General features: G+C 38.9%; 1 protein-coding gene across 2 annotated transcripts; it reads right to left on the reverse strand.

The window, feature by feature from the left end:
• Nucleotides 1–512: 512 nt before the first annotated feature.
• SNAP23 (synaptosome associated protein 23) lies at nucleotides 513–22,637 on the reverse strand. Of its 2 annotated transcripts, none has more exons than XM_063331553.1 (8): nucleotides 22,495–22,637; nucleotides 13,264–13,369; nucleotides 12,666–12,707; nucleotides 10,843–10,891; nucleotides 10,210–10,327; nucleotides 6,559–6,711; nucleotides 5,860–6,004; nucleotides 513–3,254 (listed from the first exon to the last, which is right to left on the reverse strand). In XM_063331553.1, the coding sequence occupies exons 2-8, from the start codon at nucleotides 13,318–13,320 to the stop codon at nucleotides 3,189–3,191; spliced, it is 630 nt and encodes a 209-aa protein (XP_063187623.1). In that variant the 5' UTR covers nucleotides 13,321–13,369; nucleotides 22,495–22,637; the 3' UTR covers nucleotides 513–3,188. The 2 variants fall into 2 exon arrangements, with proteins under 2 accessions (XP_063187623.1, XP_063187624.1); XM_063331554.1 differs by lacking the exon at nucleotides 22,495–22,637 and adding an exon at nucleotides 22,154–22,292.
• Between the last annotated feature and the right edge of the window lie 1,044 nt (nucleotides 22,638–23,681).

Below are 23,681 nucleotides of genomic sequence, written 5' to 3' on the forward strand. Positions count from 1 at the left end.
ATTTCCCCTCCACCTCCTCCCCACTAAGAACGTTCTGGGAATCTGAGGTTCAAACATCAGAGAAAATACAATTTAAATTGCCTTGCAAGTGAAATTACATTGGCTGTAGACTGAATCATTAGATTTCACCTACTGGACTAGTATTTGCTAGGCATCTGTTACCGATATTTGACTGGAAAGTTTAAGTTATGTTACTTAGTTCCTTTATCATCCTGAGGTATAGTGCCGCATCAAATCACAGTCTTTCAAAGAAAAGATGGATACATTTCATAGTTTGAAGTTAGGTGATGTTGATTATGCAGGGATGAAAACCAAAGTGTTAAAAAAAAAATAAATCACAATATCCCTTTCTTCCCAACCACACCCATTCCTTTGTTAGCATTAGGATTTCTGTGAAATAAAAATAGACGGGAAACTTCCTAGTTGCAGAGTAGCAACTAGTTCTGCCAAGTTTTTCAAGGACAGGAAACTAAACAAAGACATTTCTAAGAGAAAAATAGTTTTAAAACACGTTCAGTTACAAAAGTATGTATTTTTGTGCACAATATATAGTTTAACAATCAAAAGCAGAAACTGTAAACCTTCATTCTTAATAGCATTCAGAAATACAAAGATGTACAAGTGTTGATTCCATCCCATAGATATGGAAATGAAGCATCTATTCTATAGACAACAGTAAGACAATCCAAGAAGCAGACTGTGTTGTTCGCTAACATAAAGGCACCAACTCCCTCACGGATTTGGCTCTTGCTGCATCAGAAGATAGTATTGATACTCTGCTAATACTCAAGCTTAGAGTCTCAGAAAGTATTTCCTTGTGTGGTACTCATTGCAATATTGCAATTCCGATATACCAATTGCAGATTCTCTCAGCCAACATGCTAATTTGTTGTTAGAGCTCAGGGAAGTCAAGAACACAGACTTGTAATGGCAAGGGAGAAAACCATTCCAGTGTTTGGAATGTCCAGATGCTACAGAGCAGGTTGCACTATTGTAAGCAGAATAAGGTAACCACTTTAATCTTCTGTTCCAGGAGACAATCATAATTAAATAACATATACTTTGCTTTCACAACCAGCAGCAAATATTCCTTCAGTTAACCTGAAGTTTGTAATAAGGGGAAGAAAAAACCCATACAAATCCCTTAGGCTTTCCCATGGAAGTGGTTGTTAGAATTACTATGCAATATTCTTAAAAGTACTTCTTTGCTACTTGTGTTTTCAATCACGTAATCTTGATTTACTAGTGGGGCAGATAATGAGCGTTTAAAATTCATTAGCTTTCCAACAATTACTGGAAGCCAGATAGAGCCCTCTGAAGTATCCAGTCCCCTAAAAATTACTCTACCATATTCACATAAAACCACTGGCCTATTTATTACACGCAGCAGCTTCATCCTTTGGTCAGGTGTTATTTTTTGTGCTTTGTTGTTTTTTTTTTTGTTTGTTTTGGTTTTTTTTTTTTCCTTTAAATATCAAGTTGTCCTGGAAGCGAACTGAGAATATACCAGTAATACTGGTTGTATTTCTACTAAAAAGAAAACAGAACACTAAAGACCGTTTGTCTTACATTTGTGCAGATTAGTGTCATCTCTCTAGCCCTGGGATTCATTATTAAGGATACTTGTGGACTGTCCTTCCAAAAAACCACCCCATAATGCTATCAGTTTTAATTATTCCTCCAATCGATTTGGTTTGAAGATTTTTGTCATCCGGTGTTGAGTATCACAGATTAGTTCAAGCATTTTCTTCACCTTTGAAATACACATAATATATTGCTGGGTGGAGTTAAAATTATACAGGTTGCTTGCAATTTACTTGCCAAAAAAAATTTCAAGAAAATGCTGCAAATAAATCCAATTATATTACAGTAAAACCAAAATGCTTTTCTTCTTCGTAGGAAGAGAGCTTTATCTCAGACAGTCAGAAACTCCTCTGTTCTGCAACAGAACAGGAACCCTTTAGTTGCAAGCAACTTAGACATGTAATATTTCTAACATTACAGTCCAAAGTCTGCAATAATAAACCAGTCAGGAATCTATTTAGAACGTTTATTTAGCACTAGCATACAGTTCTCAAATAGATACTGCTTCCTCCAGACTTGTCATGAAGAAGTTTCATAATAAGCTTTTCTCTGTTTTCAGTAGGTTTAAGAAGCTCCCCCAAAGTCACTGCTGACAGCAAACTCTGCACCAGATCTCTGGCATTATTTTGCACTGGAGAAAGGCATGAACTGAACTCCAGTGAAAACTGGCCAAAATAGAATCTGACATGGGATGCAGAAAAGCTGCATGCTTTTCTATTCAGTTTCTTCCAGTTAAGATGCATAATTAAAACACTTAAAGTTAACTTTTAGATGAGGGGCATAAAATTTTCCATCAAATAAATACTTTAGGGAGATAATTTTATGTTCTTCTACTCACATGTGCATGGGGTTTAGATCAGGTATATATACAAACAACATATTATCAGAACAACGCAGCATGATTTCCTAGTCATGGCCTCCAAACTGATGTCAATTTACAGTAAAGAAATGGAAACCTGTATATCCCTCCAGTTACCTTTAAAGTTCACGTGGTTAGGAAGTGTTTTAAAGCCCTCAACCCACAAGTAGTAAGTAGTGGGCCTCTACAATTCTGTAATCCTCAAACGGAACCCTAAACCAATCATGTGGTTTGAATTGTAACACTATGGTTAGCCTGCTAGAGATAAAAGTCAGACAATATTCACCAAGTCCCTATTTTAGTGAAGACACTCAACTTATGAGGTATTTCAAACAGTGCAAAGTGCCCTCTCCAACTTCCCACAACTGTGAATTCAGGTTACCCTGCTTGTTCAACTTCAATAAAAGGACTGTATTTTGCATGCAGATTAAAAAAAAAAAAGAGACTGGGAGGGGAAATAAAACATGCAAGAAGATTCTCAAAGCCATAACACTTTTAGCCCTGAGCAATTTAAAGAAAGTGAAGGCAGATGAGTGGGAAGAAGTTATGTTGGCTGCTTTCTTGGAGTCAAGGCCACATTTACATGAAACAATAAAAAAAATAAAAGAAAATTAATCCCTATAGAAAGGGTAATGCTTCATTTTTCCCAGCCCCTCTTATTTCAGAATAGGAGAAGTTTCACAGATCCATGAACACGGTGGCTTGCAGCTGGAGAGACAGTGTCATTGAACAATGACAGCAGGCTTTAATTGTCAATTAGTTTCTTGGCTCTGATGTTGGCTTGCTCAATGCGTTCCCTGTTTGTATCAGCCTGAAAGAGAAATTCATAGGTCATTCGCAGACTTCATGCAAAAGAATTTAAAAATTCAAACTGAAATGAAATTCTGAATTGCAAGTGGTTATCATTGTGGTAGACAGAAGGGGAGCAACTTTTATAAGCTGGGAGAATTCCCGCCCTCCCATCCACCCCCCAGCCAGCATATGCTGTCAATTTTGGCAGAACCAGAATCAGGAGAAATAGTTTTTAGTCTCTAGCTGACCCCCAAAACATACAGCAGCTTGCCTCAGCAAGTCAGGAAGAATATTAACAGAACAAGGGGATAAAAATTCCCTTTCTCCAAGTGCTTAGACATCTTAAGGACCTCTACAGAGCAGCTTTGTTGCTATGGACTAGAAGTAACAGTCAAAACTGGAAGTGACCTATGGGCAAAGTCAGAATTATTTTGCTTAGTGCAGATCCTTGGTTTTCATCCACACCCCCTCCCAGTGTCCTAGTAGTATGGTATTGGTAAGAAAAAACACTTTATAATTGTTTTACTGTTACAAAGCATCAAAAGTCAGCCACAGCATCTAGACTGAACAAATATCAAAATACAGTTTTACTGAAAGGTATGATAAGGAGCTTCGAAATAATTCCCTGATTATCCAGCCTGCAGCAGGGAATGAGCAGAGGGGTAACAAGCATAAACCTGGCCTCTGCCCTCACCATGAGGAGTGGAATTCCTGAGAAGCTCTACCTGTGCTAACTATTAGCCATTTCACACCTTCACGCTGCAACAGGCTGGGAAGAGGACATTGCCAGTTCAAGCCCTTCCCTCCTGTTCTTCCCTTCCGGTCAAGGGTTGGAGAGGGGCAGGATTCTACTATAGAAAAGTGAGAATCGAACCTGTTAACAACACTTTAGGAACTCATTGATCTAGCTACTAGATCTTCTAAGAAAAAGGCGGTAACATCAGCTTTTATGTGGGGTTTATTCAGACCAGGAGTCCTGCATAACACTGCAGGCTACCAAAGTCAAGCCTATATATTTCTCAGGTGAGTTGGAATTTTTATTTTTTAAAGAAATAAAAATAAAAGCATCAACTCTATTCTGAAGTTAAGCTTAATATTGCTCTTTGTTTCTTTATATGATACTGTCCTTTGGAGATTTACCCTCAACATTCTGATTTGGTTTCCACACTGTTTGTTCATGAGATTTAAAAACAGTTATCAGAAGAAAAGGATTAATTTAAATATCCTGAGACAAGCTGCCAGTTTCAAAGACAGGAGGTGCACTTTCATTTTTATTTCTGTTTTGTAAAGCAATTTTAACTTGTTTACATCATATTTTAGTAGCTAGTAAGACTTGATCAGCAAGATTTATTCAGACCACTAAAATGAAAGAGCGTCAGGCCAAAACAGGTGCTTGAAACTACCAGAAACACTACTGCTAAAAGCACTAATTCTCACTTGCAGTTAATTTGACCAGGCAGTTTTCAGTCCATGTATAAACTGTAAGTATTTCACACCTCATTTTAAACTCCAATTAAGTTTTCTAGTGTTCTTTAAAATGTTTGATTTCTTTTACTCTATAATCACCTCATATCTGCAGTTTCAGAACAGTGAAAGACCATTAAGGCATCCTTCATAAAATCATGTTGATTGGCCATATTAATAGCACAACCCCTAAATTACCAGACAAAATTGAGATGCCGACATAGGTACAACCAGCATTTACATCAGACTAGCTCTGTATATTTGAGAAAGTTATGTTCCTCTTGCTTTTAATCCTATTGGGCATTTCAGTGACATCTAACTCCCCATTTTGTGTTAATTCTATAGTTTTACAGCAAGTGGTTTTCACTTCTGCTTTTTAAAATCTTTAATATACACTATTCATAAAAGCTTTCATTCCCTTTCTTAACAGCATGCCCATAAAAACTTCTATTCATTTCAGAATATGGGGATTTCAAAATATGACTAACATCCTCATAAATTGCCCTCCAAAAGAATCTCCCCCAAGCATATTTATATATGCTTCATCTGTTTTAAGAAGTTAATCTTTAAATCAATAAAATTTAAAAAAATATAATAAAGATCTTATTGGTGATGAATAACTTCCTGTGCAGATGAGGGCAGACCATGTCCTGTGCATCTACAAAACCTATTATTCCAAAGTCTCCCCAGACCCAATGTTAACCAGTCCACAAGAATTCGGTCAACGAATTACCTGTGTTTTATTTTATGTTCAATGATTATAGTAACTTTTTAATAATTCCAGAGGAGTCTTTCTATTGTTAAAGATACCTATTCCCTACCACATACAAGATTCCCAACGAGCAACAATTCCCCAGTTATACCTCCAGTAAATGTTTGTCCTTTTGATCCAGTCAAATTTAGTTGTTTTCAGAGTAAGCAGTGTCCTGTGCTGTAGTTTTAGGTTTCCTGACACTTTTCAACTACATTTCAACTACATTTTCAACTACATACCCAAACACCAAGATATATCTCTTGTTCAAATCACTGCAGCCTAGAGGATGGTATAATCTTAATGCATATTTACTGCAAATACAGGTAGATAGGACAGTGAGCCCATTCCTTTTAATTTCTCAGTAAAAACCTCTAAGCTGAAGGCAGAGAACACCTTTGACACTTACCTTTACATTTATCCGATCTATTTGTTTATTCTGGGCATCAATCTCATTGCCCATATCCAAAGCCATGTTTTTCAAATTCCCAAGAATGTTTCCCACTTGAGCAAGATTTTCATCCATTTCATCTTCTCTGGCATCATTTGTTATCCTGTTCAAATAATTAGAACAATGTTTCCAAGAATCAAGAACTTGCTTTTCCCTACCCTGAATTTACTTTAATAGAAATAGTTTGTTGCACAGTTATCTGACAGGCAATGTATTCAAGCCTAGTTCCCCCCTTTTAAAACTCCCCAAGCAAATGGCCCACCAAAAAAAGATGCCAAGTTAAATGCTATTACATTATTGGAATCTAAACTTCCTCTGGTAGCTATTATTTTAAGACACATTTGTCTCAAATATACTTTATGACAATAAAAGTCCTGATATTTTTAACAGTCACCACAGTAACAAAGCACTAAGCTCTGTAGTCCTCACATCCAGAAATAGAATGTAATACCACCTCTAAGAAAAAGTACAAGATGAACCCTACAGTACTGAAAGTGTAGGTGTCCACCCTCTCCTCTCCAAGCAGTAGCAATTCCTTCAAGCAGTAGTAAAAAACTTATCTGTTTAGCAACTTCACTTAAAATGCATCTGGAAGAAGTTGACAACTGCTAATTTAGGATTTCTCCGTTTGAAATCAAGAAATATGAAGAAGCAAACCTTGTAATATATCCGCCACTTGGTCCTCCAGAAGTCTGAGGCTGCTGCTGATTTATACTTCTTGGCTGCATGGATATCACATGATCTGCTGAGTTCTCTGTGCCATCTCCCCAGGTTGCTCTGTATGCCTTGCTAGCCTCAAAGTTCTTCGTCCTACTCCGTAAAAATAAGAAATCTGAACTGCTACATCAGAAATATGGGTTCCTGGCTCAAGTTCTGTATTAATCTAGATTTTTAAGAAACATTTGTCTTGTGCCTGAAAGAGATTAGTTTTTCTATAGACAAAGCCTTTTCTATATAATACCATTTCTTGTATCAGGATAGTCCAAACATAACTGAGTTACTCTAGGGACAGTGATTAATTTGGTCTTAAGCTTTTATACAAGCACAGAAGTTTCCCTAAAGTAATATACTTTACCAGAAGAGGAGAAGCTTATGACAGTAACAGGAAGCTTCCACTGTCATAAGATAAAGTTGCACTTACAACAGGAGTTAGTCTAGAGTCAGGATTAGTTACTGTTCAGGAAAGAAATAGGGATGAAGGAAAAAAACTCCCTCAAATACAAACAGCTACAGCACACAAGAAAACCATTGATCTTTACTGTTTTATTTCTCAAACATTTTCTGTCGCCATGTCTTTCTTTTTAAAGTTAATGTTTCTCAGGTTAATTTTGATTATGAAATAACAGTAATCACGTTTAAATAGCTCCTTCATTCTGCAATTCAAATGCATTAGATCCATTAAAGTGACACATCAACTTACCATTACACTTATACCACATAATTCAGAAGAGAAAAACATTAAAGAAAGCACACTGACATGAAGCAATCTCAAGAATCCCAGACCCACAAAAGCAAGAGGGGAAGAAAATATAACAGAAAAATAACTGATCTAAATTGGGGTCAGTTCTCATGAATGCTAAAGAACATATTTTGACAAGAATAGTTTCACGTTCCCCTTGTTTGCTGGCATTTTCAGGTTTAAGCTAGATAATCCAGACTCCACTGACACTTTTCTGCTTCTTTAAAAGCCTGTGAAGGGAAATCTGTAATATCTTTCAGTAGAACTAACTTTACAATTACAAGGTAATCAATTTCTATATCTATAGTGCCTTTCAGTAGCCCAGATGTTTCACATTTGAAGAGATGTGAGATTAGCTGTAATGAATATATATTCTCATTCTTAAGGCATTTATGTAATCAAAACCGGAAGCTGTATTTCATAGGTCAGATAGATCCTATGAAAAGTAATCTACTATGAATACAAAAAGGGGAAGAAATGGAGTAACTTCTCAGTTCAGAATGGAACTGCTGCACCCAGCAGAACCCTCAGGAAACCTAAACTACTCAATTCTAGCTCCTTGTGGATGCCCAGACTTAAGAGATCTCTTTAGGTTTACAGCAACTAGATCAAGCATTATGTTTTAATCTCATTCACACCAAAGCCACAACAGCAGGAGAGCTTGTATGTTTCTGGATTAGCAGAATCTAAGGTGCCAGAGGTAACTGTGAGGAATTTATTCAACAAAAACAAGTGGCCTGAAAACTACTTACATATCTTGTAGATGTATGTAAGTATGTACTATGTAAGTAGACAGCTAGAAACAGAATTGTTGCTCAAACTAAGCACAGTTAAGAACAAAGCTTCTCACCACCTGTTTTTTTAACAGCTGTTTTTCAAATTCATGTTTTTCAAATATGTTCACTTTTCTCATGTTTCATTTCAGTAAGAGTAAGGCAATTTATGTAGCCTGTAAAACCAGCAAGGGCTCAAGCAGTTGTTCATTTCCACAACTATTACACTCTACAGTAATTGACATCTCCCATTCACATCAGTATTACAACACATCACAGTCACAAGGAGACCTGCATGCAGACATCATGCACATGCAAGCACAAATCCAACAGAAGCATCACTTCAGACAGCTTGTTAAACGTACATCAGCACTAGTAAGACTGACCTTGTCCTAAAATCCACTTTCAGCAGTTAAGTGAATACAGCTTCTCATCTTAGTCTTCATTTTTAGAAAGCAAGAGTCAGTGTTAGGAGAGAATGGAGAATAAAGAATGGTAAAGACCAGCAAGCACATAAATTGTTATTAGTATATAGATTATATTAGAGCACTGCCAGTATTTTGTGTTTTCACAAAGCTTTTATAAATAATCAAAGCCTAGGAGAAATGAGAAAAGCAATGTTTATTTCAGAAAGTGTTCTGATTTAGCTTTATGCAAAAAATGAAGTTTTGGAGTTAACTGGGTGGCAAATAACTGTCAGAAAAATTGATGTACCAGTAGATATATGAAAAGAATTCACAGTTTCTTCTTCTTCATTGCCCTCTATCTAGTAGATTTTTCTGCACATTACTACCCATTTTTCTATACAACTCATTATTTCTTTTATTGTTACCTGTGTATTTGGAGTTCCAAAAGAGTTCACAAATTCTGAGCCTGCTTAGTGTCAATAAGCTGCTTAGCTTCAGTGAAATAAGAAAACTACAGAAAACAAAGACTGAGTGTGTCAAAATGCTCAAAGTCCATCATCTTAATAAAACTAATAAACCAGTAAGCACACCTATCCAGAGGTCAGGACAGAAATAACTGCCTTTTCAAGATACTAAAGGTCTAAGACTTTTAGCCTTAGAAGCCACATTCATATCTATCCTAAGTGATCCTCAAAGTATTATTCTGTTGGATAAGCAGACTCAGCTACACCAAGGAATTTTTACCTAAATTTCTGCTACCTCTCAGTTGAATGGTAAAGTTATTTTGCTCATGCTAAAGAGCTAAAAGACGAACACACACACACACCATTCACTTCAGTGGTCCCACTCTTAAAATAACTTATTTCTCCTTCACTTGGAAGAACTATGATTACATCCAATTCACCCAAATCAATTGGATACTTTGCTGCTTAAAGATAAAGCTAGCACACATCCAAAAAATAAATATTGTTTTCCTTACAATACTGATTCCTGATCATTGTTTAGGTGTTTAAAAGTACAAACCAAGTGCCATACAAAAGACTACATTACTCTTAACTGACTTGGATATGGTAGCCATAACACTGATGTTATAAAGGTACTGTGAAGCAGGTCTGCAAGAATTTATGTTGTCACTAGTGAGAGATTAAAGCTTTAACAACAATGTCTGTTCTCCTACTCTCTTCCTCCCTAAAGCATGAAAATTTTTTAAATACCTAGAGAACGAGTATTACCTTCCTTCTCCAAAACAGAAGTTTTCTTGCTTTTAGTTTAGTACATAAGTACTTCTGTAAAAAAGTGATTTTTGCAGTCGAATTTCTAACAGACATGCACTTACATATAGCTATTTGCACTCCAATTTGGTCTCATCTGTATGGACATTAATAGTATTCTACTAAATATAAGCTTTAAGGAGATTACGGCACAATTGTGCAGGATGTCATACAGCAGCTACATTTACAGTGAAAGGGGCCCAATATACGGTTAGATGCAATTAAGCTTTTGCTAGTCTCATACAATTTTAGAAGGGTGCAGCTCTACAAACCAAAGCAGTCAACTTTCCCAGAGATTCTTCGTTTTTTAATTGGCTCTTTTATTAGAGACCTTCTCCCAGTACAGTAGCTATTGGGAGTATTCTAGAACTTCAGACTCAAGTACCAGTTTAACTGACCTGTTACAAGGACAGACACAGAGCCCACAACATTTGTTGAGCTCTGTCAGCGTCTTCTCAGCTTCTCTCATATCCTTATTTATCTGGTCCATGCCTTCTTCTATGCGATTTAGTTGTTCTAGAAGAGAAACAAGAAACCTGAATAAACACAGATTGGGCGAAGGCAGGGGTAGGATATTAACGTTTCTTTCAAGCAGGAACTTACAAGTTTCAGTTCTATCTTTACCAAGACTAATGCCTATTTTCTTTCCTGCCTTCTGGGATTTTTTTTTATTTTTAGGAAGTATATTCAGTGATACAGTTGTTTACTACATTAAAAATATTTTCCCTATCCTTACAGCAACATTTCTGTTGCTGCTTTCAGAACAAATGCAGAAATTCCACCTTTCCTGGTGGAAAGGAACAGCTTCTGTAGCAAAGCTGTATTAAATTTTAACTACCATGGTCTCTCAGCTACTTTAAAAACTCTTTTAAATACCACAAACACATGGGAATAACCAATTAGCAGATCTCATTTTCACACAAGTAGTCTTTAATAAGCCTTTAGTTTCAGCAACAACTCTTGCATGATAATCCTTTTTCTTAGTCATAAAATTGATTTTGAATGTTAGAGAGGAAGAAGGAAGAACTCACCTCCCTGTTCATCCAGCATAGTGATAGTTTTGATGCCAACATCCTGGGACTGCAGAAATAAATTTATTTGCAGATATAAAACCAGATTTCAATACATCAGTGCAAGATCAGAAGGCTTCTATAGTAGATTTGATAAGCCAACCAAGTTCATATTAAAACACTGTGTTAGGAATAACTTCTGTAGTAAAGCTATGCTAAGTTTCAAATTAGATCCTATGTTAGGCTAATAATAATCTCACCTGTTAACCTATCTCAATTAGTGGGTTTTTTGGTGGTGTGCGGGTTTGGTTTTTGGTGCTTTTTTTTTTCCTTTACACATTACAACAAGATGATAAAGTTTATTGTAATACTCAAACTGAAATATGACAATGTCAAGCTAAAAAATTAAACCTAGCTGTGCCTTGTTTTGAAAAGTAGTATTTAGTTTATTCTTTATTCCTACACCCTTCAATAGGGCTGACAAGGCCTTTAGTCCTGGAAGCTGAAGTAAAAGAAAGCAAAACAAAACCTGCAAAACCATTCTTGAGAATTCAGCAGAAGAGATCAGGAAGAGAATAGCCCATCCCTAGTTTTAGAACCAAGCAAAAGAGTCATCAGTGAGGTATATAGCACAGTACAGTACTCTGCTGGCTCAAAGCCCTGAAACTAGCACACAAGTTGTACCCACACTTTACTATAGAACTGTCTATGCTAGGAGTTATTTTAGCTTCTATGAATCATCAAACTATGATATCAAGAGAAATTATGTTGGTTCATTACACGTTCTTAACATGTGTTTGAAAGGTATTCATTAGGCTACGGTGATTCAAATGCCTCACTGGTAACAGCAGCATCTTCAGTTCCACAGCAGCCTGCTACCATCTGGACAGTGAGTACAGGCCCTAAAGCAGGAGTGACCAAGCACTTTAGGGTCCTTATTCATTGGATTATTTTTTTTAGTGTTCTCACACTGACAATAAGTTGTCTCAAGTCTTCACCACTAAAAGTCTGGGCATCAGCTTTGAAAGGCATTACTGCTTAGTCTCTGGATTCCCATTTGTCTATGTCATAGCCAAGTACTAGCAAAATTGTCTTGCTGAATGAGGTAAGCTTTAAGTCTACCGGAGCTGACTAACAGCCACCTTATCTTACTCCCTATCAACAGGATGCTCTATATTTTTTGAGATTACAGCACCAAAAGTAAACTTTTAGTCACTTCTACAATGGGGCATGCAAACCATAACAGTGCAGAGGAACAGATTCCTCACACAACTTCACCTAGATACACTTGGTTGGAATACAGAGTATTTATTTTAAGTCATGTACAAGGGTGTTAAGTTTCATTGTCATACTTCACTATCTTTAAAACTGATGAATAGATTGTAAGAAGGTGTATGTAGAACTGCTTTTGTTCAGAACCAAAAGTAGCCCTACCCTCTACTACCCCACCCAACTGAGCCCTGCCCTCCTCCTCAAAGCAAGACATTTTCACACTGTTCACAGCCAAAGTGAGCTAAAAGACAAACCGGAAGATATTATGAGGAGCAAGTGATGCAACAAACAAAACCATAACTGACCAGCACAGAAGACTGTTTAACTGATCTGTAGCATTTGGAGATTAGGCCATTTTGCTTAAGAGGAAAACAGGTAGAAAGTACATTGATCCTTCTGACTTTACATAATATGAAAAACATCGTGTTTAAGTCATTCCATCTCTATTACTGAATTAAACTAGCAACTTCTAATATTAAAAAAGACAAAAAAGTGATTAAGGTCACTTTGTGATAGTTAACATGATGCTGCTTATACTTAAATCCCCAGGGAATTCAAAAGCTTTTCCTTACCTCAATGGCCAAGCCAAGAATCCTCCTTGTGCTTTCCAAAGACTAGAAAGAGAATTTTAAAATGAGAGTTAACAACATATATCAGTGTTTGAAAGTCTTTACCAGTTCATTGCAGTAAGGCAACCAGTATACAAAGGTTCATCAACCTGTCTGTACATAATACATGCTACAACACAGTCATAGCGGCAGCATACTAGAGTTTTTTTTCAGCAGCTGGTAAATCCTTGGGTTTTAGTACTTGCTAGTACTTTGTTTATCACATTGGAAAGTCATTATAAAAGAAAAGATATTCAAATGAATTCTAGTTAAATAGAAGAAGTCAACACAATTAAGAGTAATGTAGATACCCAGCCTGCATTGTCTCAATAATCAGGAGTGGGTGATCAGTAGTCAGTCAAGTCAGTGGCTTTACAATTTAGAAGTTTAAGTTCAGTCTTAATTTTAAGAGTAGTCTTTGGTCCAGTATTTACCAAGTAAAGTGAGAGTATGAAGCCATACCCTTGCAGAATCACTACCCTAGACTGTCTTTATTTTTAAAAGATATTGTAATCTTGGCAGGTAAGTACTGTAATCCCAGATGGCTTCCTGTAATATTTACCTCATCAGTGACCTGGTTGGCCCTCAGCTGAATTTCTTCAGGTGATAGTTCAGCCATGATGAGGAACTATTAATTGTAAGTAATCACGTTAAAGAGAATCTTCCCCCTGTAACAAGAGATACTCAGTATGAATCAGAAACTAGACGACAGTTCAAAGAATGAAAGCCTATACATTCTGCTTAATACAACAGCTGGTTAGGACTAGAAGGCACTAAAAAAATTATTCATCTGGTACAACATAACTCAGGAGTTAGAGAAATGCAGAACAATCAGTACGTGAAATAGTTTCCTTTCCAAGGCTTGGCTTCCTAAGCATTTTTGGAAAATTCTATCTATTGTTAGTTAAGGTAAAAATCAGGAAATGAAGTCTTAAAATAAAAAGCTTCTCCACATTGAAAAAGCGTGTTGGTTTACCCAGTAATCCAGAAAGAAATTCATTAAGGCATTTAAGTTACTAGAGTAAGCTTTAAGTGTTCTTCCCCTTCCCTTTGAGGGATTTCAACAGACAGTCAGAAGAAGGGGAAACACTTTCACAGATCAAGCACCACCCAAAATGATTCCAGTAATACTCCAGAAATAGTTCTTACATATGATGAATCCCTCAAACGCAAAAGGATCTGCAAAAGTTTCAAGTTGTATGTCTGCAACTCTAGCAAAGGTTTTCAAATCTACCTTTCGCATAACAAGGATAGGCTCAAGATTCTCAGAACTGAAGCCCCAACACACCATGATTTAACTTTTGCTATAAACAGGAGATATATTTTCGCCTGAAGTGACAAGAAGAAAAAGCAAGCCCATCAATAAATACAGTCTTATCAGAGCGAGGCTTTTTAGAGCTAAGAATCTGTATTTTTGTTGGAGGAATGTTAATAAAGCTGGCACTCCTAGCAATGGGAAAACAGAGCTCCCAGGCTATAAAGAATTTAACAATAAGAGGATTTTTTTAAATGAATTTTCCCCTTAACTTTAGATTAATCCTTGTCCTTTCACATGGGTAGCTTCCAAATTAAGTTTGCATTATCCGTTGAGATCACTCCAACACCCTGCTTGACTAACAGAACTCTGTTCCATTCTTCCCCTTCAAGATCAATGTTTTAGAAGACCGTGAGGTAACTCACTGCATTAGTAACTGCTCCTACAAGGGTAAATTCATGCAGATTCACTCAGCTGTTAGCTAAAGAATGGTTGCTGTTTACAGCTCTCTGCACAAAGTATGCATACCTCTGAGAGCAAATTGAAATCAAGACACCTTTGCAGCTGAAGTACTTCAGAATTTAGAGACTTCAGCAAGTCTGGTCTTTAGCACCTGACATACCTCCCCAGCCTAAGACTATGACTCTAGGAGTTTTTTTCTAAGTAGTGTCAACACAAGTTTGTCTATTTTTTTTTTTAAAGTGATAGCAAAAACTCTCTCACACAAGGCCTCCAATAGCTCTAATAGTTCAGTTTTCAGCAGTCCAGTTTCACTACATAATCAGTGACTTATCTTTTCATTAACAGGTTTAAGCTCCTTTGGTGAAGTTTATTTAGGGCCGCTGAGTCCCAACCTTGAACTTGGGAACATCCTTCAAGCTGCTTTGCACAGCTAAGGACCATTAAAGCAGGGACAGGGAGGAAAGGACCTATTTTCACTGAATTAGATTAAGCACAGGAAAACTTACATGAAGCTAGTTCTTTGGGTAAAGACCTCGCATCTTCTTAATATTGAGAAACATGATGAAATTTCAATTTTATAGTTGCACTGAACAAGCAATATCTGGATTACTGTAGTTGTTGCAGGTTTGGCCAGCCTTTCTCTACTTTGGGTGCCATGCAGTCAGGTACTTCTGCAGCTTGGAGCCATAACACACAGGTCTCATCTTGGACAGCAAAAGGGATATCATATCCCCACCCTATGAATACAAGTGCTTCCCAAGAATCCATCTGTAATTGTATAACAGGGCCGGAAATACAGCTGTATTCCCAGAGCGACCTGGAGATTTCTTTTTCAGGAGCCCCGGTGTCCTGCTTCCTTTTGCAGCTGTGGGCTCAGCCTGCCCAGGAGTTCACACACCAGCATAAGCACAACTGCTGGCCACATGATGTAGCCCTAGCTCAGAAGCTGTCTTTGAGTTACCCAAGAGCCATGCTGCAGCCAACACTACACACTACGACATCAGATTCTCTGCTTTTGAGGCAAGGGCAACGACAATAATATTCTCAAGCATGCATAAGAATGATTTGTTTACAAAATAAGTCTTTAGTGGGTAATAAGATTCTCATCTTTGAACAGATGTTTGCAAATACATTATACTGCTACTTTCACATGAAGAAAGCACCCAAAATCAGAAGAAAGAAGGTATACTTTATCAGGCCAGATACTGAGTTTTGTGTTTCATTCAATACTGCCAGAATGTTGTCCTGTGCTACTAGAGCCACAAGTTCATGGAGAAGCCATTGAAAAACAAACCAGCAGTGAGGCTGAAAAAGAAGGAAGGAGACAACAGTCATCACTTCTGACTCCCAAGCTAGTTATTCTTGGTGGTACAGTTTGGAAGGTAACATATTACTGGAAGCTGACAGTTACGAATTAACTTCAGGACTGAAGCTCGCGTACTCTATACTGAATTCACCCTGGGCTGACAACTACGATATTAATAAAGTCCTAAGAAAGATAATGCCATGTTGAAATCTGATAGTACTTACATGAAGAGACACAGCAATTACATAAAGTAGCTCCTTCACATACTGTCAGCTACCAAACTATTCCCCCCTCCACCTTTGTCTTATTTACGTTAGCTCACTAAGGAACTAGCAATTCATTATTTGACATAAGTTACTAGTAACACACTAAAACTAGAAGGTGTCTGCAGTTGCATTTGACACCAGACAACAGCTTGGAAAAAAAAAAAACAAAACAAAAAAACAAGCACTTGCCACCAAATCTACCAGTTCTAAGAGCTGACAGACAAGCTTTGCCTTCCCCTAGCTTGCTCACAGCTTCCTGAACAAGTTCACTGCCAGACAGGAAGAAGTTCTATGGAAATCCACAGCATTCCTCCCACTTTCCCCCTAAATCAGTTGTATTTGGTCTTGAAACTGTTTATGAATTGACCTAACACTGAAGAAATCCAGTTGCAAGATAGGAAGGAAAACCAACCCTTCTACATAACAGATTTCCACAATACAGAGCAAAATAGTTACTTCCAGAATTCCTCAGAGCTGAGGCATGCACGTGCTTATCTTCTGATGCTCATATTTGGACACTTGTAGTGTTTTGCCTCTTGCGAGATGAAAACATAATCTAAAGTGACAGTTCATATGTCCAATTTACAACTGCCAGGATAACTGAGCTATGTGGGAGGAAGCTAAATAAAACCACTCAGAACACTTAGTTAAGAGACAAGTGTTCTGACAATCCTTTACTATGGATAACAGGGTACAGCTACTTGCTGGTCTTTTCTGATCATTTCTTGAGGTCTTATGTCACCGCAAACAGTGACAGATCCCTTCTTCTTCCCCCCTCTAGACTTCCCAGCAAGCTTACCCACCTTCACTTTTCAGCCATTAGAGCTACATGAAACAAGATACCATTTCCTTCTTAAGACAGGCTTAAGAAAGGACGCTCTTTGAATTGGTTTGATTATAACGTCTGTTTAAAGCTGAATATCACAAACTGATGCATCCAACTCCACAAAGCCATAGTTTTATTCTGGTTAATTTGTACAACTCAGTTGGCCAGCACTGCTTTTGTAAACACACACACAACCTGCACAGTAACTCTGCAGAGGAAGGAAGAATAGAAAGAGATATTCCCTAGGCAGTAACAAAGAGACTTCTCACCACACAGCATTTTGTAACATCCAAAAAAAGCACACAGGAGTAACTGAGAAGAAATCAAACATTTCAAAAAAAGCCTGTTTCCAAAGATGGAAATACATGCTTGATAGCAGCATGTCTAACTGCAAACGCTGGAACATAGCAGGTCCCTGTACTGCAAGATCTCTGAAGGAGTTAGAACACCCAAGATGAGGCCGTTTGTATTGAAATAATAGCTCGGATATTCCAACAGAACACACTGTACATACAGAAAGAAGAGCTACTCATTCCTCTGTCTTTCTGCCTAGGAATCATAAACCACCCACTGAGGTATCCAGCTTTTAAGTTAATGGTATATAACAAGATGACTTTTATATTCAAGACATTAAGATTCCTCAATAAAGACAAGATATTCAGGCAGAAAATACATGATGTGGCTAAAGTATTCCTGGTACGTATTTTTATTATAGTGTAATATTTGCTAAGGCAAGCATTTATTTTAATATCAATGCTCAATGCCCATTTTCTTTGCTTTCCTTCCTATCATTTTAAAAATCCTAGCCACAAAGTAACCAATGAAAAAAAAGACAGCCTACAAAGAGACTTCATAATGATATTGCAACAATATTCTGCCATTTTAGTTTATTCTCTCTCTAGAGTGTTAAGTTTTAAAGAAACTAATGTACCTAAATACAAAGTAGAACTCCTTTAAAGAAGGATGTAACATCAGCTGTATTTACCTTTTGTTATCAAAAAGTACTCTGCAGTATTTACTTAGTTACCAGACTGCAAGGATTAAAGTTAAACCCATTTAGCACAACCCACCTCTACCCCTTGAAAACCTGGAACCTTTAACCCCTCTACCCAGGAAAACCTGGCACCTACAGACTATGCAGAACTAAGCTTGCTACAAAAATACACTTTCTTGAAGTAACAGGCCTCATGAAACTTTTCTACTAGGAAACTAAGACGACTACAACATATTCATCATCTTAACTATCACTGTCTTATAAAAACAAGAATTCATCAAGAAACAAGAGCAGCAAGGAAATAAGTGCAGGGCCTGCAAATCATAAGAATTTGTCTTTTCTGCCATGTTTTACTGTGGATATTGTGGGCGCATAAGAAGTTCTTTGAAATTCCAATTCTGACCACAAGCTTTAGATACAATGTTATCTCTTCACAAGACTATTCATATTGTGCTAAGCCATCCTATAAGCTCACCATTATAATGCATATTAAAATTAGGATATTACTGTCCAAACCACTTGGGGATAGATTAGATCTAAGTTACTTCTATCCCTTGGACAAAAGGAACGATGAGATAAGGGAAATAAATTTGTGTCTGCACAGACTTTTCTCCCCACTTACTATGCATTTAGCCATGGCTCCAAAACCCCTGAAAAACCTTCATTTCACTCTCCTGTGTGAAATTGTTAGGTTGGAGAAGGCTGAGGAAAAGACACAGCACAGGTGATCTTGCAGAACTGTTTAAAACCTCAAGGTGTCTCTGAAGGACACTACAGGCAGTTTTGGGCTGACAGTGCCAGACCCTTTCAAAGCATCATTGGTTTAGAGAGCTTAATTTGCTATCCCATATAGCACCTGACACATTTCACTAGGTTCTTTGTTTTGAAAAAACTGAAGGTGACACAGATCGGTACAAGCGATGGCTGTGTCTATATTAGCAATAGGGTGATCCTGTGAGGGCAAGTTTTTGTTTGGGGGAAGCACTGCTCACACTACCACAGTTCAGGTGGATCAGTCAGAATTATTTAATCAGAGCTCTACCCCAACCCCAATTACTGATTTGAGAGCTAATGCCTGCCAAGACATAACTTTCATAAGACTGAGTGCAGTAGGAGCAGTGGCCTACTATCTGCATGTATAAGTCTCCAAGTTTAAACTATCTGCTTGGGATCAGGAAGCTAAGACAGCATCGTTTTATCCAACAGCAGCTCTCTGGCTGGGATTCCCTGACAATAGGTGCATTAAAAATCTTCAGGGGAAAAAATAAAGCATTTGAATGGACAGAGCCTCAAGACCAAAGTACTGTTTTATGCTGCCAGCTACAGCATAGTTATCTTTGCAACCCATCTTGCAAGAGCACACAGTAAAAAATTAACATGAAATCTTTCTTTCTTGTCTCTGTCATTGGTCTAAGATACTCCTCTGCACAACCACGGGTTTTTCTTACAATTGTCTTCTTTTTCATTCAGAATTACTTGTAAACTGGATGCCAGCTATTTATGCCAACACTCAGTTTCCAATGTAAACAAGTTTCAAAAGCCATTACAACAGTGAGGTTTACAGTCTTTTCAAGGGTTTTTCAATCACAATAATGTAAGACACTTCCAAGGTAATAAAGCTACAGTAGACAATTTACATGCTGTTTGAATATGCTTTTCAGCAGTAGCTGAGAAACAATTCTAAGGCTTATTAGCTCTAGAGAAAAAAAATTTTACTTCCTTGTTCTATGACAGTTATGGCATATTCAAGCCGTGCTATCCAAAGCACTCAAAACCCATAGGAATTTTCCATCTTACTGATCTTAGTAAATTTAAACCAACTGCAGGGCACCACAAGGTCTAATGAAGTGCTTGCTCAACTACACTTACACAGTCCGTATCTTGGAAGGACTGTGGGCAGAAGAGGCTGTCAAAAGTGACAAGTATACTTCAACCAGACAGATCTACTTGCACCAGACCAATAAGTTGTTCTGATTGCTTGCACCTTCACAAACCCACCTTGAACGATCATAAGGTTTTTGTCCAGCATCTCTGGCTGACATGCAGTTTTGTGCCTCTGACAGATTGAATGCCTTTCAGAAATTTGTCACACGTTTGCTAAATATCATAAATTAATTCCTCACCATCTGGAGGTCCTCTATTTGAACATAATCCCTTCTCTGTCAAGTTATGCATCTAATCAATATCACGTGATTTTCTTCCTCTTTCACTGATAGCTCTAAATTAAAAGTTAAGCACAAACATTTCTTTTTTTCTGTTAAAGATATTTTGATAACATCAACACCACACTGCAGGCTGTGCCTCGGTGCCTGTTTCCATAATGGAGAATAAGCAAGAGGTCCACAATTTCCTTGCAAGTAGGAAGTAAAGTGAGAGAAGAAGCCAGCATAATACTTTTAGCAATGGAAGACAATAGCTGTGAGAGCTGGAAGTTGGTGTAAGATTATTTGTTTAATGCCAAAACTGTAAGGTTTATTAAGCCTGCCTTCTAGAATAATTTCTTTTTCTCTCTCAAAAGAGCTATTTCCAAGCTGTGAATGAAAGCCACATAACTTCTACAAAGTGTTCTAGCAAGACCCCATGCTTACATCTTCATATTCCTTTCCTCTTAAAAACCTAGTGAAAGTTTTTGGCAGTCAGGAACTAAACACAGCAGAGTTGCATGGAAAACTTTCATACATGTATGTCCGAGTTACTAATTTTTAGAAAGCCATAATATGACAGAATCCTACCCCTTCTATTTCAAGTAACTATATTTGACTACCTCTTCCTTTCAGATAAATCAGAAAGAGATACTTGTACTTTATCCTTTTAACATAAACCAGTAGTAAGAATAACCAAAGGATTAAACCTTAAAATCCTACAATTCCCAGTTCACTAGTTCTTTCCTTGGATGTTTCATATACATACCAAGGAAGAAATAATAGCTACTAACCAATACATCTAAAGGTATGATGGAGAAATGCAGCCTATGCTTCCTTTTGGGTAATCTTACCACAAAGGTAGGAACTAGGAGATGACACAACTGTTGCAGCAACTGACTGAAAGGCAGTATCTCATGAGCTATGCTTTTACCCATCAGCAAATTGGTATAGCCTCAGGTGATCATGGATGGATGTACTCTCAGTTCCTTCTCTTGTAAAGCAAGCTGTTGCCTTCCACAAAAGATGGAAAAATTTATGAAACAATGTTCTTAGAAAAATGTGAATGTTAATTATGAAATTTCTGTGCATTCTTGAAAAGATTAAAAATTAGACAGTTTACCAATTAGATGGCTTTGTATCAAGTGTTGGGGGTTTTTTTGTTCTTTCAAATTCTTATCACTAATGTAGAAGTTGTTTTTTTTAAAACCCTTCCTTAACACAAACAGTTATCCTACTTGCTAGCTGAAATTCAGCCCAGCTAGTGCAGGGTGGTACAAGGTATCAGCACCAGAATGTACTCCTCCATATTATTATGCCTACAAGATAAATGAATAAAGCATCTGTGACCCTGGGAGAAGAGGCCAGGACCCAAGAACAAGACACTACTCTGCATGCTTCCTGCTTTCTCTTATCAGCTTCCTGAACACACTGCACAGAGACGATAGCGCAAAGAATAGGCGCTAGTAATGCCACCTCCTCTGTGCAGTGCGTTCAGTCCTATACTTGTCTCAACAATTCATTTTTGTCCCTGGAAAAGCCTCGTGATACCTCCTCTAAATTAGTTACTGGCCAACACAAATGAACAGCCAACCCTAGACCCACATACAGACTGTAACAAATTCCATTTCTTTTAGTGACACAAACTGTGCTATATAAAAAGCTACCTCAAAGACTGCAGAGCAGGGGAGGCCAGGCACACAACTGGTTACTCGACTGTCAGTAAGCAATTAATTACTCAAGTCAATGAATCAAGCAATTGACATCACAGGAGGCTTTTCCTTTGTCCCTGAACACCTTCCTACGTAGCTGTTCCCTCTGCAGCACAGAATGAGGTTTGTTTATGAAGGAGAAGTAAAGCAACACCCAGCTGCTTAGTTCTGAACACTAAGCATCTACTACCCTTTTTAAGAGAGTGAAAAAGAGGAAGGTAAATAGCTAGAGATATTGCACAAAGAAATTTCCAAAGTTTCTTTAGCTCATTTGCTCAGGTTGTCAAGTCACATGTGTTGATTTGATAGCCTTCACTGTGTGAAACAAAAACGAAAGCGAAAAAGGAAAAAAAAAAGTGATAAATAAAGCTGTCTCTTCGTTAGCTTCCCAGAAGTGCCAAGGGCATCGAGATGTACGATTAAGAGAAGCACGAAAGCACAGCTTACTTTTGACGTTTATTGCTTACTATGTATCAGAGCAGCATCTCACCGGTTAGTCTAAAGGCAGCAGGACGTCACGCAAGCACAGGAGGGGCAAGCACAAAACACCTGGACGCCCCCCGCAGGGGAGGGCCGGGGGAGGCCTCCCGGCACACCAGGGGACGGGCGCGGCCCGCGGCTGCGACGGGGACTCGGAGGGCCCTCTCGGGACCAGCACCCGGCCGCCGACTAACCCGGAGCCGAGGCAGGGCGACCCCGCTGGGCCCCCGCGGTGCGGAGCCGAGCCCGCCCCGCCCGGGGCGCTACGCGGCAGGGAGGCGCCCACAGACCGGATCCCCCAGCCAGATGCCCCGCCCGGAGCGCGAAGAGGCCCAGCCGCCGCACACCTACCGGCAACGCCGTCACTCCTTCACAGCCCACCGGAACGGAGCGGAGCCGAGCCGAGCCACCACTGAGCCGAGCCGCCCCTTTAAGAGCCCATCTCCCGCCGCGCCCGCTGCCGAGCGACGACCCGCCAGCGCCTCACCGCCCGCCCCCCGGAAGCGGGAGCCAGCACCGCCCAGCGGCGGCGCCGCCCGCCACACGCAACATGGCGGGGGAAAGCAGATGCCCCCGGCGCCCCCGGGCAGGGGCTGGTACACCCAACATGGCGCCGGGGAGAGGTTGTGCGCATGCGCCGGGGTGTGAGGGCTGGGTGAGCAAATAGGGCAGTTTATAACAAATAGCCCTGCTTTTACATCAGTAGGGTTCTCCTCCGGGCGTCCCGGTCTGAGTGACACAGGGCTAATTTCTAATGCCTGGGAAATTTACGCTTTTAGAAGACTCTAGTGTCTGAATTTCTGAAAATACTTACTTTAGAGCCAGATACGGTGTGTGGGATTCAAGGCCTTGCCAGGTGCAGGGATGAGGAGGAGCAAGACCTGGGCACTTGACTCACGCTGTCCCACAGGATTATTTCACACTGTGCATGTCACAATAAATATAAATTACAAAGTTTGCTGAAAAGTTCTCTCTCTTCCTTGCTGGCAGCAGTCCCGAGAACTCCTTGCCCCAGTGCTGGACTCCTGAGCCCTTCCCTTCCTCCCGAAGCTGTAGCGCTCACAGTGTCCAACATTTGCTGTCCACTGCTGGGAGTGCACAGCTTCCCACTGATGGAACTGGCTGAGTATGATTCTTGTATATCTTATATTGGTATCAGGATCAATGTTGGTTCTTTAGTATTATCGATGTTAATTACCTAGTCTTATTCTATTAAACCTGTTTGTATTTCAACCCTTGGGTTTTCTTGTTCTTCCTGATTCCCCTTCCCAGGTGGGGAGGGATAATCGGATGATAGAATAATTGTCTAAATGACAATAAATTGTTGGGAGTTCCTCAAACCATACCAGCGGGTAAGTTGCTAGAAGGAAGTGTGTGAGCCCCTCTGCTGTTACCAGAGAACGAAGGTAGAAAGGGAAAGCCGCCATTTGGAATCACAGACCTCGTCTGTTGTGGCTGGGCCAGCGAGCCTTTCCTGAGAGGTGTTCCCTCTCAGCTGTGGAGAACTTCTTCCCTGTTGGGGCTGCCATTTGGATCCT

This window comes from Chroicocephalus ridibundus, chromosome 4 (genome assembly GCF_963924245.1).
Source record: "Chroicocephalus ridibundus chromosome 4, bChrRid1.1, whole genome shotgun sequence".
In the NCBI taxonomy this organism is placed as follows: Eukaryota; Metazoa; Chordata; class Aves; order Charadriiformes; family Laridae; genus Chroicocephalus; species Chroicocephalus ridibundus.